The 17,859-nt window shown below is 41.6% G+C and overlaps 2 protein-coding genes and 1 pseudogene across 3 annotated transcripts; all 3 read left to right on the top strand.

The window, feature by feature from the left end:
* Positions 1 to 66: 66 nt before the first annotated feature.
* On the top strand, positions 67 to 7,142 carry LOC108890632 (TRPM8 channel-associated factor homolog). Its single transcript, XM_018687590.2, is given in 13 exon segments — positions 67 to 1,152; positions 1,693 to 2,299; positions 2,301 to 2,467; positions 2,974 to 3,190; positions 3,441 to 3,738; positions 3,829 to 4,130; positions 4,388 to 4,562; positions 4,729 to 4,823; positions 4,933 to 5,143; positions 5,851 to 6,087; positions 6,207 to 6,430; positions 6,516 to 6,629; positions 6,900 to 7,142. Coding segments are annotated over 12 exon segments (2,763 nt in total). The 5' UTR covers positions 67 to 1,152; positions 1,693 to 1,819.
* Positions 7,143 to 7,721: 579 nt separating this feature from the next.
* On the top strand, positions 7,722 to 17,836 carry LOC108890631 (TRPM8 channel-associated factor homolog). 2 transcript variants are annotated; one of them, XM_051078940.1, is made up of 14 exons: positions 7,722 to 7,852; positions 9,579 to 9,643; positions 10,443 to 11,108; positions 11,482 to 11,698; positions 12,015 to 12,312; positions 12,714 to 13,015; positions 13,307 to 13,481; positions 13,580 to 13,674; positions 13,858 to 14,068; positions 14,582 to 14,818; positions 14,997 to 15,220; positions 15,376 to 15,489; positions 15,707 to 17,077; positions 17,784 to 17,836. In XM_051078940.1, the coding sequence occupies exons 3-13, from the start codon at positions 10,462 to 10,464 to the stop codon at positions 15,947 to 15,949; spliced, it is 2,763 nt and encodes a 920-aa protein (XP_050934897.1). In that variant the 5' UTR covers positions 7,722 to 7,852; positions 9,579 to 9,643; positions 10,443 to 10,461; the 3' UTR covers positions 15,950 to 17,077; positions 17,784 to 17,836. The 2 variants fall into 2 exon arrangements, with proteins under 2 accessions (XP_050934897.1, XP_018543104.1); XM_018687588.2 differs by lacking the exons at positions 7,722 to 7,852; positions 9,579 to 9,643 and adding an exon at positions 10,056 to 10,294.
* Positions 17,154 to 17,859, top strand: part of LOC108890634 (TRPM8 channel-associated factor homolog) — an 8,703-nt pseudogene continuing 7,997 nt past the window's right edge.

Here is a 17,859-nt window from a genome sequence, read left to right as displayed (position 1 = left end):
ATACATAGCAATACCACAATTTTGAAATACTCAAATACGAGGAAAAGACCTACATTCAAAATCTTATTTAGGTAGGAGTATATTATCAATTCAGTGTGTTTTATATCATTCATTATATTATGATATTATGGTTTTAAAGACCTAATCTGCTGTAAAGTAACTGGTAGCTACAGCTGTCAGATAAATGTAATGGAATAAAAAGTACAATATTTCTTTGAAACAGAGTGGAGTTCAAACAGAAAGTAGCATCAAATAATAATACACTGTTGTAATCTATTTTTTCTCCACTAATTAAGCCTCAAAGGACCACACCCATAAGGACGCTCCCACAAAACAGGATGAGCAAGGGAATTTATTTGTGTGCTGTTCAGTGTGGAAGAAAACCAATGCTGGTGGTGAAAACAAAACAGCCATAACATTAAAATCACAGACGAATGAGGTGAAAAACTGATCATCTTGGTACAATACAATGTTCTGCTGGGAAACCTTGAGGCCTGACATTCATTTGAATGTTACTTGACATGTACCAGTCACCTAAACATTGTTGCAGACTGGGTTTTTTCATTCAGCAGAGGTTGCTGACGCACGTTACGTTCTGTCTCAGAAGTGGAAAGCGTGCTCACAAAGTAAATGTCCATCCTTGGTCCTTTATCTATAGTTAAATAAAAGCTATTAGTTTCATTTGGATAATTGATAGATGATATATTGTATATAATCGTGTGTCAATAAGACCACAGTAATGTTTTAAGTACACTGTATTACATTTCTACAGTGCTACACAAAGGCGTCATAGGTTTCTCTGTCTATCACTGTCAGTGTGTCAAATGACCCTCACCAGCTGGATGAACAAGTTTCTTATACAGACACAGCCAGGGTGTATCTCCGTCTCTGCCCACATATTTAATCCACGAGCCTGGCAGATTTTTTTGTTCGCATCTGTCAGCTCTTTCCCCCTCAGTCACTGGATTGTTCTGACTGAAGTCCCTCTCGTTACTGTCTTTATCTCTTTAACTGATATAATCCCTCCTGTTCTTGCTCTTATTTATATGTACTCTTCCCTCCTGTTGGGCAGTGTTTTCAGTGGAACGCTTGTTTGGATAACTCTTGTGCTGCAGTGTAAGAACTGAGGAAGAAGACAAACTTAACTTTCAGGTAAAAACATAACTTTTCCTTTAAGTTGGTGCTTGTTTGTGATAAAAAATCATTAGAATTTACAGTGCTTTGTAACCGTACTTGATTTTTGTCTCATTCGCTGGTTTGATTGTTTTCCAACTCCTCCTATATGTACATTATAGTGTCTCCAGTGTGTACTGGGTCTACCTGGGCTTACTGGGGTGCTGGACCCATGGAGGCACTCAAGGCATCCTAATAGAACTTACTGGTTGGATGTGCTCTGGCACACAATTCTCTGCAGTGCCCTCACAAGATCCCTAATGGATATGATCATAAGCTTTCCCAAATCCACAAACATGTGTAGACTGAATGAGTACTAACTTTGCCAGGTAAAGTTGGTCATTGTTCCACGCCAGGTTGGAATCCACATTGCTCCACCGCGATCTTGATGGTTGGCTAAGCCTGCTTTCCCTCCTGAGTCATCTGATTTATGTAACTTCATTGTTATAGATGTATAAAGAGATCAGTAGTACTTTTTTTTTGTTATAATCTCTGTCCACTCTCTTTCTATTTCCTTAGGATATCTGACTGACCTTCATCCAACTGTTAAACCTTATATGCTAATACATTTTACATCTGATTCCACACGGCTCTCTTTTGCCATTTACCCACACATTTGATCTTCAGAGCATCAGTCCTTCTCATCATGGCCACCCAGTCCATGCAAAACCACTATGAAGAGGCCTACATGTCCCTGATGAGAGGCTTGAAAGAGATGGACCTCAATGGCCCCTGTGTTCCCTGTGACCTGGTTCTGACTGGAGACCATGCCTTTCCTTTGGTAATGAACAGCCGAGGCCAGGTCCTGATGGCTGCTTCTCTGTATGGTCGTGGAAGGATTGTGGTCCTGGGTCATGAAGGCTATCTGATGGCCTTCCCCACTCTGGTAGAAAACGCTTTGACCTGGCTTAGAGGAGATGGATCCGACAACTTGTCTGTGGGGGTCCAGAGGAAGGTCGAGGCAGTTGCTGATAACCTCAGTAAATCCATCTTCCAAGCCAATGTTGTGGAGGCCTTTAGTGACAACCCAGAGGTTGGTGTGTATGTGACAGATGCCTACAGTGTGGGTGAAGACCCGAAGAACCTGTTGGCATTTATGAAAGCTGGAGGAGGAGTGCTGATAGCAGGGGCAGGCATGGTACTGGGCTTCAACACACCCTAAGGAGAACACACTGCTTAAGTTTCCAGGGAACAAGGTGTCTGGTGTGACAGGGATCTACTTCTCTGAGCATCAGGGGGAGGTAGAATGCCTGCCAGTCTATCCTCAGATCCCATCCTCCTGGATGGCCGTAGTGTGAGTGTATTCCTCTTTTTCTTTGAACATTTGAAAAAGTTGCAAAATTGTGTATTTCTACACAGTATGTCATAATTTATTCTCAAGATAATTATTTGTCAATTTAGGAATGTGATATTGTAACAGTACACTAGTATTAGCTTAGTATGAGTTGAGGCAAATTAAAATTTTGATGAGGGCAATAGAGGAATATTTGGAGGATAAGTTAGGGATAAGTTATTACAATTCATCTTGAGGGCAGCATGAATGTTTATTCCTAATGCCATGTCAGTCTATCCAGTAATTGTCAGTAGATCTCTAAGAATTCAAAAAAGTCAACCTCATAAGGGTGCTAGAGGAGGAGTCAGTAGGATTTATCCTCTCATCACTGTGAAAGACTACTTTTATGGTGATCCCACCTATAGCTAAGATTTTCCAATCTGGATTAAAGCGATGGGACACACTGCTTAAGTTTCCAGCTACTGGGAACGTCTGCTCTCATTATGTGTCTTTTCCACTTTTTACAGAATTGGTAAGGATTTTGAGGATGACCTAGAGTTCTTACTCCAGGGAATTTCAGAGTTTGACCTCCAGAATGGAGTAGCAGCTTCTGAGGTTCTGGTCCATGGACCTCTAGCCTTCCCCATTGGTACCACTGAGGATGGACGAGTGTTCCTGGCAGGAGCCTACTATGGGCAGGGACGGGTTGTTGTGATCACACATGAAGGACTTCTGAGACGAGAGGTACAGTCTGAATTAGTGAATGGTGTGGTACAGTAGTACAGTGGTTAGTATTACCACCTCACAGCAAGAAGGTTGTGGGTTCAAACCCATGTTTGCGTGTTCTCCCTCTGCCTGCATGGGGTCTCTCTGGGTACTCCAGCCAAAGACACGCAGGCTAGTTAGGTTATGTAGGTGTTCTGAATAACGACATATGCTTAATATTCCTGTTACTAACAAACTGTCTTTCTTGGATAACTGACCTTCATTGCAGACACTGGCACCAGTTTGGAACAACGCTATTCGCTGGTTGGATGAAGGCCGGAATGGGGTTGTTGGTGTAGCACCAAACCTCAAGCAAGCCTTTGATCTCTTCTGCAAGTCAGACTTAAATTGTATGAAGACTAACCTCAGAGAAGACCTGAGCGTATTTGTGTGTACAGCATACAGTGATGATCATGTGGAGGAAATCCAAGACTTTGTGGCAGAGGGAGGGGGCCTGCTGATTGGTGGACATGCCTGGCACTGGGCCCAGACACACCGTGACCAAAACCCAATGACAGATTTCTCAGGTATGTTAATGTGCCGCAAGATTGATATCATAATAACACACCAGCACGTGTGCATTAGACATAAATGATGTTTCTTGCACTTTCTTTCAGGGAACAAGATCCTGAACAAAATGGGTTTAAGTCTGCTGGAGAATATAATCTGGGAAGGTTCCTACAAGGCTCCTGTGCCAAGCCAGGCCATCAAAGACACCCACCACTTCCGCCACCTTCTACATCGCTTTGCTGGTCATGTAAATCAGGGGAAAGAACTTACAAAGCACGAGGAGGAAGGCCTTAAAAAACTGAGTGGGGACTGTGCCAACTACTTGCGCATGAAGGCTCACGACTGCCCCTCCTATACACAAGTGGTGTCCACTCTGACCAACATCTTAAAGAAGTCGGGCATGCCAGAGGTGGGGAGTTAATGACTTTATAGTCTATGATTGTTATTCATTTGTACTTAAGGAAGGTGCTTTTTGTTTCTGCCTTCACAGTTTGTTTTCAGGCATTCACTGCCTTGACTGGCAGTACAAGTAATTATACCATAGGAACAGTATTACCAATATGACCATATGTCTGTATGAGGTCTGATGTTCTTTTCTTTATTGCAAATTCAGCACTATGATACTGTCAGCATCATCTCATATAACATTCTGTATTAATTTTCAAGGTGGGTGATAGCTGCCCTGTGAAGAGTCCCAAAGACCATCTACTCCTTAGTTTGGGGGCAGAGGTATATAAGGTTAGCCCGGATTCTGATGCCCTCTTGCCCTACCTCATCAAGGATAACCCTTTGATGCCAGTTGTCTACAACCACAGAATCAAGATTAATGTTAACACAGCAGGTCAGACCTTGTTGTTGTTAACAAATATATGAAGTTGTTTACAGTATTTGTACACTTTTGCCAATGTCACCGTTAAGAAGGCAAAACATTAAAGATGCTCACTATAGGTATAATCTTGTTGCTGTTTGTGTGTGTGTGTGTGTGTGTGTGTGTGTGTGTGTGTTAGGAGGGGAGGAGTGGATCAGTACAGGTCTCTACCTCTCTCCTGGCATGAAGACCTACATGGCCATCCCAGCAGAGATTGTCAACAAGGGATGGAAGGTACAGTCCACCAAATCAGATACTTAGGTCAAGTGATCCTGTTGGTATCAGTAGGTGCAAGACTGAAATTGAAGTTGAAGCAGTAACACATTTTCATTGTCTTCCTCAGGTCCAGATAGGTTGTCAAACTGACAGACTGAACACTGCAGAGTTGAAGAGAGCACCGTGTGTTCATGAACGATTTCCTGTAAGCTCAGAGATGATGCAGGTGTGGAACCTCTGGGGGGGACTCATCTACCTCATTGCCCCACCCAAAACCCAAGTGGAGGCAGTGGAAGTCATAGTCCAAATGGCTGTACCTGCACCATATTATAAATCTGGTAAGTGTGTGGTGGGTGACACTGGTACGTGGGTTTTCCGGCATGGACAGAACCTGCAGCTTCTCCGCTCACTCTTTATAGTTCTGTTGACTTGCCACGATGTAGAGCTCTTGCTGAATGCAAGCATGATTCCTCTGGTTGGTTTTGTCCAGTGACAGTTCCAATAAAGTTTATTCAAACAAGATGGCTGTGTCCTCAATGTGAGCAAAAAAAGAGAAGGACAGCATTATTTTTTTCAGACAAAAAGCAACAGGAAAAAATGAACCACAAGTGACTGGAAGATGGCGGAACATACTGTCTGTCTGTAGTCTAGATACTACAGTTTTAAGTAAACTCCTCTAGATTTTTTTTCAATTCTGACTTTGATCTCTGTGAAAAAAAAGAATTCTGCGATTAAAGTTACAGGGTGAAAAAAAATGTATCATTGCAGTCACTTTGATCTCAGAATTCTGAGAAAAAAGTGAGACTTCTGAGATCAAAGTCAGAGTATGAAAAAAAACAGAATTCTGGCTTTGATCTCAGAATTCTGTATATGGACATTTGGACAGAATGTACAAGCAAGTTTAGCTGTAAGCAGTAGACTTAATTATAGCCTACATTCAGGTAATTTCTATTCATGAAACTCAGTCATTGAAAAGATATTTTTTGTTGTGTCATATTTTCAAAGTTCAAACTTTTAAATACACATACTGCTTTCTTCTCTTCAGGTGTGACAACAGCAGCTGATTGGTCCTTGCTGCGCACTGCTCCCGCACCCTGGGCAGAACTGGAGTTTGACAACATCATCCTGACTGTACCATCGGATGTTGTCCGGGACCTGGAGCGCCCTGATGAGTTAGCCTCTCACTGGGATGCCATCATGAGGGCTGTCGCTGATCTTGCTGCCATTCCACAAAAGTTTCCTCGCAAAGAGCGTTTTGTAACTGATGTGCAGATTTCCCATGGTAAGTGTGTTTGGCTGTAATGATGTGTATGAATGAGCCGGTACTGGTGTTCATCACAGTGACCCTCCACACATGCCACCTGCTCTTATGAGACTTTTTTTATATTTTTCTCCATCCAGGTTGGATGCATGCAGGTTATCCTGTCATGGCACACAGATCTGTAGCGGCTCAGCTGCTCAGCATTGAGCATGCTAGGACTACAGGTCTGTGGGGCCCCATCCATGAGCTTGGACACAACCAACAAAGAGACTGCTGGGAGTTCCCACCACACACCACTGAGTGTACATGCAACCTGTGGTCTGTATATGTGCATGAAGAAGTGTTTGGCATCAACAGGGCACAGGTGGAGTATGGAATTTTTACAGAAATCTAACAGCCATTTCCCCTTGATCTGGTATGATGTGATTCATATACTGTGTTTAATGCAGGCTGACCCAAGTCTGAAACCAGAAAAAAGGAAGCATCAAGTGGAAAATTACATTAAGGAGGGCAGGAATCTCAAAAGCTGGAGTGTGTTTTTGGCCCTGGAGACATATTTACAGGTGAGAAACAATTTCTTTACATAGTTCTCATAAGAAACTCTTCCTATGTTACACTGGATCTGCATTTATTTTACACAGAATGGGGATTCTGACATAAACATCTGTTGCCCTGCTGGCAGCACTGTGAGACTGTAATGTCCCTTACACACCTTCAAGCAAAACTTTTGAATGGATGGAAAATAATGACAACTTTTTCCTTAGACTTTTACCACAAGACAGAATTAATATTCTTATTCACATTTCCCTCTACTTCTGTCCTCTTCCATGTAGCTCCAGGAGAAGTTCGGCTGGGATGCCTTTAAGAAGGTGTTCACTGCCTACCATGAGATGAGCAACTTTCCCAGTGACAACCAAGGAAAGATGAACCTGTACGCTGAGACTTTCTCCCAGACTGTGGGGATGAACCTGGCTGGATTCTTTAAGGCCTGGGGCTGGCCCATTGAGACCACCACTGAGGAGAAACTCTCCAACCTGCCTCCCTGGAGTGACCACCCCATGGTCCAGTATGACTGAACTTCAGTCTGCTGCTGATTAAAGTGCAGGGAGATTGGTTTAATGAGAGCCAAATTCTTGATATTAAGTATTATGGGAATTCAGTTAATCAACTTTGTTTTCTTTTTTATGTTCATGATGTTTTTTTTCACATATTTATTGTAATACTTTAAAAGAGACAGAACTTACACACCTGACGAGATATATACAGCTTTTAGCTTTCAGCAGTTCCATTTGAAATGGAGTAATAGTTATGATTAGGGGAAAATACAGTACAGCAATTGTTGAATACTTTAAAACCAAGAGGTCATTAAACCAGTACAGTTCCTACCAGGAGAACTAAACTTGTATATATTTATACTAGACTTACAATTTCTGCTTCTAGATCTTCCACTTCATTCACCTGTCTCAGCCCCTTGGACTTATTACTAGCACTACAGTTGTCCCAGGCTGTGGGTCATGAGCACCAAAAGGGCCCTCTAACCTTTTAATAATCTGCTGGAATAAACTGTCAAAAATACATATTTGTGAAAACTCTATATTGTATTTGTGAATCACATAAAAGCTTTTTATTTTTTGTCTTCCCAATTTCCCTTGACACAGTGGTTGAAAACAACTTTTACTTTAATGGAAATCTGAAGTAGAGCGTGTTCAGACAAATTATAGGAATCAGTGAGGAATGTGTCAGTCATCTATAGCTGTCTCTCTTCCAGTCTGCATACCTCTGGGAGGTAAGTTCAACTTTATTTTCTCTATAGTCAATGTTTTAGTTGCTAAATTAGCTGATGATACAATGAGCTTGTGCACATTTCATGTTTGTATCTTACACACATGAGAAAGAGATTAGCATTTGAGATTTTGTTTCAAGAATTGAAATTGGATTATTAGTCATGACTCTTCTGTTAAGAATTTGGAACCAGGTTATTTAAGTATTTATACATGTGTGTATATGGATCTGCAAAATGCCTGTATATTGGGTCATTGGCACTTTGAGCACATAAGCGTTGCAATAGACTATTTAGGTTATGTGTTTGTTGCTGGTATGGTACATTGTAAATAGAGGGGTGGCCTACTGGTTATTTGCCTATACAGCGGTAGAAGAGCACATGCATCATTGGTTCATACTGTTCTCCCAGAATAAGATGAGCAGGTTTTAAGAGAATTTGTGTGCATGTTGATGTAATTACAAGTGTTTTATGCCCTTTTTTTCCACCATCAATATTTCAGATTTACAGTTTTCCACAGAAATGTAGACCATGAACTAACCAGACAGACCTACACATTCAGCTCAGTTCCATCTCAACCATCCATCTATCTAAACCATCTCGATGTGCAATTCAGCTGTTTACCACAAAAACAACTAAAATATGTGCTACTTGTGTAACAATATGCTGTCTCAGAATGAGAAATCACAGTGCAGTTTGTTTACTTTCCTAATTTCCCTTGAGAATTTATTTTTCTTCCCTATAATGTAAAAAAGGCAACAAAACCTGAAGTAGAGCATGCTCAGACAAAGAAAAATGTGGGCAAACCATAGGCCCGCTATTTAAAAAATTATAGGTATTGCTAAGGAATGTGTCAGTCAGGTGTAATTACAAGTGTTTTTTCACCACTGATGTTTACCACAAAAATGGAGACCATTAACTAACCAGATAGACCAAACAGAGACACACGCAACCATTGATTTAAAGAGTTTAAGTTTAGTCTTTTCAGTCCTGAGGAATTAATGCCCCAATTCCAAGGTATTCTTTGAGGGAATCAGACTGATTTAGATGTTGTTTTTGAATCTCCTACACTGTTTTGTTTGACAGAAGTTGGTGATGCACAGTAAATTTTGTTCACATTGTAACTCAGTCACAAAAATGTGATTATTGGAGAAGTGGAAAGTGACCTCAGCCTTTCATCTATATCTGAATTAAAGCTATTACCATCATTTGTATGTTTGATAGATGGTATATTGTGTATGATTTGGTCTCAGCAGCTAAGTCACAGAGTTTATTGATGCTTTGAGTCCTGGTTTTTTGTGGCAGTAACACATTTGAGTTTTGTAATAATTTTAGCTTTCTAAGAGTGAGTTGATAAGACAACTATGTTTTATGTATATTGTATTAGATTCCTTCAATGCTATGAAAAATTGTCATAGGTTTCTTCTAGAAATAAATACTCAAATGTGACATTTCACAATCCATGTCATACTACAGTTGCACCATAGATTTGACTTTTGCTGGCTGGACAAACAGGTCGACCTGCATCGACTGGATGAACAGGTTTCTTATACAGTCAGGGTCCATCTCTGCCTCAACCCACCCACACCCACAACCCATGAAGACCAGACCCAGATTCTTTCCAATCATACGAGATCTTTCCCCTCAGCTGCAGTCATTGGGTTGTTCTGACTGAAGCCCCTCCTCATATTTACCTTTTTAACTGAAATAGGCCTCCCATCTCTTCTGTCAGTGCTCTGTTTGGTAAACTTGTGCTGCAGCGTAATAACCAAAGAAGAGAACCAACTTAACTTTCAGGTAAAAACTTTTTTTTATGTTGGTGTTTGTGACGAAACACTGCAAAATGTAATTATTTTCTGACTTTATTGTTATGTATAGCAGTGGTTGTTCGGTGAATTCCTCAGAACCCCAACTCCCTCCAGAACCACCAGTGTGTAATTCAGCTTTTTATTACACCAACAAGACTAAAACTTATCTTTTCATAGCAGTAGCAAGGTCAATTCCTGTCTCAAGATTTTATGCTGTCTGTGCTGAAAGTCTCTTTTCTAACAATATGCTGTCCCAAATTTCTCAAACCTATGACGGATCTTGCACAAAGATGACAAATTAGTTTACTTGCTGCTACTACCTGTTGATTTTTAGAAAGAAAAGACTGTTGAAGTAATTTTCTAATGTTTAGTGTTCATGCCCATCTGCTCACATCATGTATAATACGTAAAATATCATAACTCAGCACAGTGGAAGCTGAGTCAATGACAGCTGACAGGTGTGCCTATAACTAGTCACCCGTCAAAGATCCTATAATTATCCTCAGTGTGCATGTGTAAATGTCGGACAAATATGCTGTTCCCCTCTCTGCTTGACATGCCCCAAGACTTTGTCAACACGAGATGGTCACGCCCACAAAGATGACAGGAGTGATGCAACAGCTGGCCTTTAACCCAGAATGTAAACAGGCAATGTCAGAAAGCTATCTCTCTTCCTCTATCTGTATATCTATCTATCTAGAACTGCTAAACCTTATGTGTTAACAGTTTACATCTGTCTCCACGCAGCCTCATTTTACCTTCCACCCTTGCCTTCATTTGATCTTCAGAGCATTAGTCCTTCTCATCATGGCCACCCAGCCCATCCAAAACCACCATAAAGGGGCCTACATGTCCCTGATGAGAGGCTTGAATAAGCTGGATTTCTGTGGCACCAGTGTTCCCTCCAACCTGCTTCTGACTGGATACCATGCATTTCCTTTGGTAATGAACAGCCAAGGCCAGGTCCTGATGGCTGCCTCTATTTATGGCCGTGGGAGAATTGTGGTCCTGGGTCATGAGAGCTACATGACGACCTTCCCTGAGCTGGTAGAGAACGCTGTACTCTGGCTGATAGAAGATGGTTCTGACAACTTGTCTGTGGGAGTCCAGAAAAACCTCAAGGCAGTCGCTGATAACCTCAGCAAATCCATCTTCCAAGTCAATGTTGGTGAGACCTTTAGTGAGAATCCAGAGGTTGGCGTGTACGTGACAGATGCCTACAATGTGGGAGAAGACCCGAAAGACCTGGTGGCATTTCTGAAAGATGGAGGAGGAGTGCTGATAGGGGGGCAGGCATGGCACTGGGCTTCACAGCACCCAAAAGAGAACACACTGCTTAATTTTCCAGGGAATAAGGTATCTGGTGTGGCAGGGATCTACTTCTCTGAGCATCCAGGTCAGGTAGAATGCCTGCCGATCTATCCTGAGATCCCATCCTCGTGGATGGCCGTAGTGTGAGTCTTTTTCTTTGAATTTTTGAAAAGGTTTTAAAAATAACCATTTATTTAAATTTTGCATATTTATACTCAATATATTGGAATTTATTTTTGCGATAATTGTTTGTCATGGTAGCAGTGCACTAGCTTCTTCACCTTTATATTTTAATTATGCCATTAGTTTGTACCTGATTTCGTTGACTAATGCCTCACTGTGAGGTTGTGCTTGCAGTGCTTCTAACTAAACGCAAACATAATAATATGCTCACACCAATGCTAACTTGCTGATGTTTAGCAGGTATAATCTTCTAAAAAATTTTGCCAAGTGGTGCTTTATCCAAAACAGGCATTGCTTTCATTGTGTGTCTTTTTCACTTTTTTTAAAATACAGAATTGGTAAGGATTTTGAGGATGACCTAGAGTTCTTACTCCAGGGAATTTCAGAGTTTGACCTCCAGAATGGAGTAGCAGCTTCTGAGGTTCTGGTCCATGGACCTCTAGCCTTCCCCATCGGTACCACTGAGGATGGACGAGTGTTCCTGGCAGGAGCCTACTATGGGCAGGGACGGGTTGTTGTGATCACACATGAAGGACTTCTAAGACGAGAGGTACAGTCTGAATTAGTGAATGGTGTGGTACAGTAGTACAGTGGTTAGTATTATCACCTCACAGCAAGAAGGTTCTGGGTTCAAACCCATGTTTGCATGTTCTCCCTCTGCCTGCATGGGTTTTTTTTAACTGAAATATGGAGGTTATTGAATGTCTGGATGAGTTTGAAAATCATGTGAATCACATGGTGTAGCTGGTGGCAAGACCATTGGTTAGATTGTGTGAGGTATCTGTGGTATTCTACATAATGAGAAAAAAAAAAATTATGTTATTAACAAACCACTGTCTTTCTTGGGTAACTGACCTTCATTGCAGACACTGGCACCAGTTTGGAACAATGCTATTCGCTGGTTGGATCAAGGCCGGGATGGGGTCATTGGTGTAGTGCCACAACTTGACCAAGCCTTTGACCTCTTCTGCAAGTCAGACTTAAATTGTATGAAGACTAACCTCAGAGAAGACCTGAGCGTATTTGTGTGTACAGCATACAGTGATGATCATGTGGAGGAAATCCAAGACTTTGTGGCAGAGGGAGGGGGCCTGCTGATTGGTGGACATGCCTGGCACTGGGCCCAGACACACCGTGACCAAAACCCAATGACAGATTTTCCAGGTATGTTAATGTGCCGCAAGATTGATATCATGATATTACATCAGCATGTGCACAGTACAGTTGCTAGTTGGCAATGGCACACATCAGTAACTACTACAGGTGAAAGTGAAAACACATTTGCAGTCTGAGTCTCAGAAAACAGCTACTGAGTCAGGCTCAGGACAGACAAACAAATAGTCAGGTACAGCCTTGGCAATAGGCCTTGCCCACATCCACACAAGTTCTCTACAAACATTCTATATAGAGGTACATGAAAAGGTAACTCTCAATGATAATACAACCCTCAATTTACAGTATGCCATAGCTTTATTAATTGAAGGCTGCACCATCAGTCCAAAAATGGTAATTCTTTGAACTATGCAGCACATAGATGAAGTCATGTTTCTTGCACTTTCTTTCAGGGAACAAGATCCTGAACAAAATGGGTTTAAGTCTGCTGGAGAATATAATCTGGGAGGGTTCCTACAAGGCTCCTGTGCCAAGCCAGGCCATCAAAGACACCCACCACTTCCGCCACCTTCTACATCGCTTTGCTGGTCATGTTAATGAGGGGAAGGAACTAACAAAGCACGAGGAGGAAGGCCTTAAAAAACTGAGTGGGGACTGTGCCAACTACTTGTGCATGAAAGCTCATGACAGCTGCTCCTATACACTTGTGATGTCCATTCTGACCAACATCTTAAAGAAACTGGGCATGCCAGAGGTGGGGAGTTAATGACTTTATAATCTATGATTATTATTCATTTGTATGTAAGGAAGGTCCCCTGTGTTTCTGCCTTTGCAGTTTGGTTTCAGGCATTCACTGCCTTGACTGGCTAATGGTCTGTTCACAGCAGGTTCAGGGCAATAATTATCACACTCAAATGATTGCACCATAGTAACAGAACTACCAATAGGACCATATGGCTGCTTTGGATCTGACGTTCTTTTTTATCTGTAGATTCAGTACTGTGATACTGTGAGCATCATCTAACATTCATCATTAATTTTCAAGGTGGGTGATAGCTGCCCTGTGAAGAGTCCCAAAGACCATCTACTCCTTAGTTTGGGGGCAGAGGTATACAAGGTTAGCCCGGATCCCGATGCTCTTCTGCATTACCTCATCAAGGATAACCCTTCGTCACCAGTTGTCAAAAATCAAAGGATCTGGGTCACTGCTAACACAGCAGGTCAGGCCACATTATTATGGACAAATGAAACAACTAAATGTACTGCAGCAATCTGTGTTTATCACAATAATAATCTTGTGTGTGCTTTTGTGTGTTAGGAGGGGAGGAGTGGATCAGTACAGGTCTCTACCTCTCTCCTGGCATGAAGACCTACATGGTCATACCAGCAGAGATTGTCAACAAGGGATGGAAGGTACAGTCCACCAAATCAGATAGAGTGATACTGTTGGTACAAGTTGGCACAAGACTTAAAATTAAGTAATAGGACTATGTAATAAGTAATAGGTTCCTATGTAATAGGACTGGTATCAAAGACTATATTTACTACATGGTCCAGGTCTTCAAAGCAGAAATACATATTCATTGTCTTCCTCAGGTCCAGATAGGTTGTCAAACTGACAGACTGAACGCTGCAGAGCTGAAGAGAGCACCGCATGTTTGTGAACGAATCCCTATCACCTCAGAGATGATGCAGGTTTGGAACCTCTGGGGGGGACTCATTTACCTGATTGCCCCACCCAAAACCCAAGTGGAGGGGGTGGAGGTCATAGTGCAGATGGCTGTACCTGCGCCATATTATAGATCTGGTAAGTGTGTGGTGGATGACACTAATACATGCGTAAAGCTGGGCATACACTGTAATTTTCATGTATCTTGTATGTTGTGTTAACTCACACTACATGTTTCTGAACAGCCAGAACTTGCAACTTCTCTGCTCTCACTGTATGGTTCTGCTGATTGACCACAATGTGGATCTCCTCCGGGATTTCCTTTTGCTGGAAAAGCTAAAACAAAATGACCTGACAGGAACAGCAGCAGCATGAGCTCCACCTAGTTCTGGATATGGAAAGTGGTATTACAGGTGGGGTATACACAGAGGGAAGGTCAAAGGACTGGAATGCCAGTTTTGTTTTTGTTTTTTTTTTTAGAATTCTGCCTTTGATCTCAGAATTCTGTCTCCAGAACTGGGAGCCCATGCTTTTACTGAGTCAGGTCAAGCCATTTTTATTTCAGCCTGTTTTACCATGCATGTTTTCAAAGTTAAAAAATAGACAACTCAGATTCACTTTTAAATACACATACTGCTTTCTTCTCTTCAGGTGTGACAACAGCAGCTGATTGGTCCTTGCTGCGCACTGCTCCCGCACCCTGGGGAGAACTGGAGTTTGACAACATCATCCTGACTGTACCATCGGATGTTGTCCGGGACCTGGAGCGCCCTGATGAGTTAGCCTCTCACTGGGATGCCATCATGAGGGCTGTCGCTGATCTTTCTGCCATCCCGCAAATATTTCCTCGCAAAGAACGTTTTGTAACTGATGTGCAGATTTCCCATGGTAAGTGTGTTGGGCCTTTTGTTTGTTCAGTACCAGTATTCAGTCTTATTATCATTTTGAGAATTGAGAACTTTGGCAACAACAAAGGCCAGACTAAGGCATGTGTGCTTTGCTTTCTTTTGATGGCTACATACCACCTGCTCCTGTAGGACTATTTTTTTTATTTTTCTCCATCCAGGTTGGATGCATGCTGGTTATCCTATCATGGCACATAAGCCCATAGCAGCTCAGCTGGTCAGCGTCGAACATGCAAGGACTAAAGACCTGTGGGGCCCCATCCATGAGCTTGGACACAACCAGCAGAGAGGCTGCTGGGAGTTCCCACCACACACCACAGAGGCCACATGCAACCTGTGGGCGGTGTATGTGCATGAGGAGGTGCTGGGGATCAACAGGGCACAGGTGGAGTATATCATTTTTGTTTTTGAGACCACTAGCTAGAAAAGTTAAGTCTTAAGGAGTATTATAACACATCTTTATATTAACAGACGTCACAAAAGACAATGACTCTTTGCATTCTGGATTATATTGTTCCATAATCATGTTGTTCACTGCAGGCTCACGAAGCTATGACTTTAGAAAAACGAAACAAGCGAGCAGCGGATTATGCTACGGCAGGTAGGAATATCAGCAACTGGAACGTGTGGGTTGCCCTGGAGACATATATTCAGGTAAGAGAATTACTTTACATTAAACCCTATAGACAAACTATGTTTGAGTCACACCGGAGTCACTTTTTGAACAAAATCACACAAAAAAGACAAGTAAGACTCGTAACCCCATTCGACCCTATGAAGCTTTATTGCTCATTACACACGAGACAACAAAAATACTGGATGAAAAACAGTGAGACAAACACTGATATTTTTTCCTACTTCTTCCATGTAGCTCCAGGAGAAGTTCGGCTGGGATGCCTTTAAGAAGGTGTTTGCTGCCTACCACCAGATGAGCAACTTTCCCAGGGACGACAAGGGAAAGATGAACCTGTACGCTGAGACTTTCTCCCAGACTGTGGAAATGAACCTGGCTGGATTCTTTAAGGCCTGGGGCTGGCCCATTGAAACAACCACTGATGAGAAACTCTCCAACCTGCCTCCCTGGAGTGACCACCCCATGGTCCAGTATGACTGAACTTCAGTCTGCTGCTGATTTAAGTACAGAGGCATAGGTGTTATTTCATTATCAGTAATTATCTCGATAACAGGGCTGATTTATGTTTAAAGGGGTGATATCAAATAACAATTAAATAAGGATGATGTACCTAATGTTAATCAAATAATATGTATTATATCTGACTTGGTTACACACCACACATATACATGTTTAAGTATGTTAAGAGTTACTGAGTGTTTGAGTCAAATAAACTTGATTCTGCTTGAACATGTTAAAATTCAGCAAACATATGTTTACAACATAGGTATAATTGAGTAGATGTATAAAAACACACTAATAGTTCAGGAAATGCATATCTTTTAAGTTGTAGATGTGGATATTGAAATTATGGGTTACTAAGTCATAACTAAAAGATGTGAAACTCATTGATTTAAATATGCAACATGCACACTGAAAGACAAAGCTTTCAACTGGTCCTGCCAGGTAAATATTGTAATAGAAGAAATAGTTCAGAATCTGTTCTTGCTGCTGCATAGTGTATTCTAAATAAATTTGGTCATCCACAGTTTTGTTAGAGCTCCTATACAGGCCCTTGTAAGCATAGAAAATGATGTGTCCATTGCTGCATATTCACAAACTCAGAGTATTTATGTTAGTGTGACTAGTTAACTTATGGTTATTGTCCAAAAGAAACTTATTAAAGGCTCTCTGGTTTTCGACAAAGGACTGACCTGCTGCTGTTTTCAAAGGTTGTGATTTCTACTTCCACTTGATTTCAAATGGATCATTATTTGCATGCCTTGCACACCCACATATAGTATATTTTCACCAGGCCCTCCAACCTTAACAATCATACAGATCATTTGTTCCTACCCACAGATAGACCGGCACGAGTGTACCAGAGTATAAGAGCATGCTAGTGGCAATTTACTTGTGAAAGAAACAGCAACAGCTGTTGGATTCAAAGAGAAACCGAAAGTTCTGTTCAGGGGTTTTCCAAAATATTTACAGTTATATCCTCCTTTCTTTTGCTAGTGTGGTCTTCTGAGTAAGAGGTGGTTTCCACACTGTCTGCTGTCCCTTAATACACACTTTGTGTTTGTGTTCAGACGTTTGTAGCAGAGGGAGGAGGCCTGCTGCTGATTGGTGAGTAAAACTCAATGATAGGTGAGCACCACATGATTTTATTTCTATTGCTCCTAGTTCAACCGCAGCAAGATGATAACACAGGTGCTGGATGATGTATGCATGCTGAGCATGTCTATGTGTGATGTTAAACTGGAAACTTATCAGACAACTAGCATGCAAACACAACCCCATATAATGACGTCCACACTGCTAAATGCAAAATACATTTGTAATTGAATATACTGCAGCAATTTGTGTGTATTACAGGAACAGTATATAATTATGGCTGTGACTGTTCACCTGAATTGTGGCTGGTGAAGAAATGAGTCAGACTGCCACAAACAAGGAAGCAGACAGACACATATCATATCAGAAAGAAAAGCACAACATTTCTTTGCCTGTTACTGATAAACCCATGCCACCTGGCTACATGCCAGGAAAGAAGATCTCACAGTTGATGTTATAAACTCCTGATTGTTCTGTTTTCATAATAAAGGGAAGGAAACTTTTCATTGTACTCTGAGGAAAATATTGGTGCTCTAACTGTTCAGTGCTCTGTGGGATAGTGGCTGATGCTGATCTCATTATTCTTCTGGTGAAATGTTTTTCACTCCTTATCAGGCTATAATCACTGAAGTCCTTCCTCTTATTGTTGAACTTTTCATTTAAGTAGTCTCCCCTGCCTGTCTCTCTCCTTCATTCTTTCTTTCATCCCATCTGATAGAATTCTGTTCAGAAGGCTGCTGTACCTCAACTGAGAACAAATTAACTTTCAGGTAAAAATTACATTTTGCATTTCT

This window comes from Lates calcarifer, linkage group LG21, assembly GCF_001640805.2.
Source record: "Lates calcarifer isolate ASB-BC8 linkage group LG21, TLL_Latcal_v3, whole genome shotgun sequence".
Taxonomy (NCBI): domain Eukaryota; kingdom Metazoa; phylum Chordata; class Actinopteri; family Centropomidae; genus Lates; species Lates calcarifer.
This window is presented reverse-complemented; position numbering and strand designations above follow the sequence as displayed.

Coding starts and splice junctions, on each gene's coding strand:
- LOC108890631 (XM_051078940.1), top strand. CDS start 10,462: ATGGCCACCCAGCCCATCCAAAACCACCATAAAGGGGCCTACATGTCC. Junction 13,675..13,857: donor TTGTCAACAAGGGATGGAAG/GTACAGTCCACC, acceptor TGTCTTCCTCAG/GTCCAGATAGGTTGTCAAAC. Junction 14,069..14,581: donor TGCGCCATATTATAGATCTG/GTAAGTGTGTGG, acceptor TCTTCTCTTCAG/GTGTGACAACAGCAGCTGAT.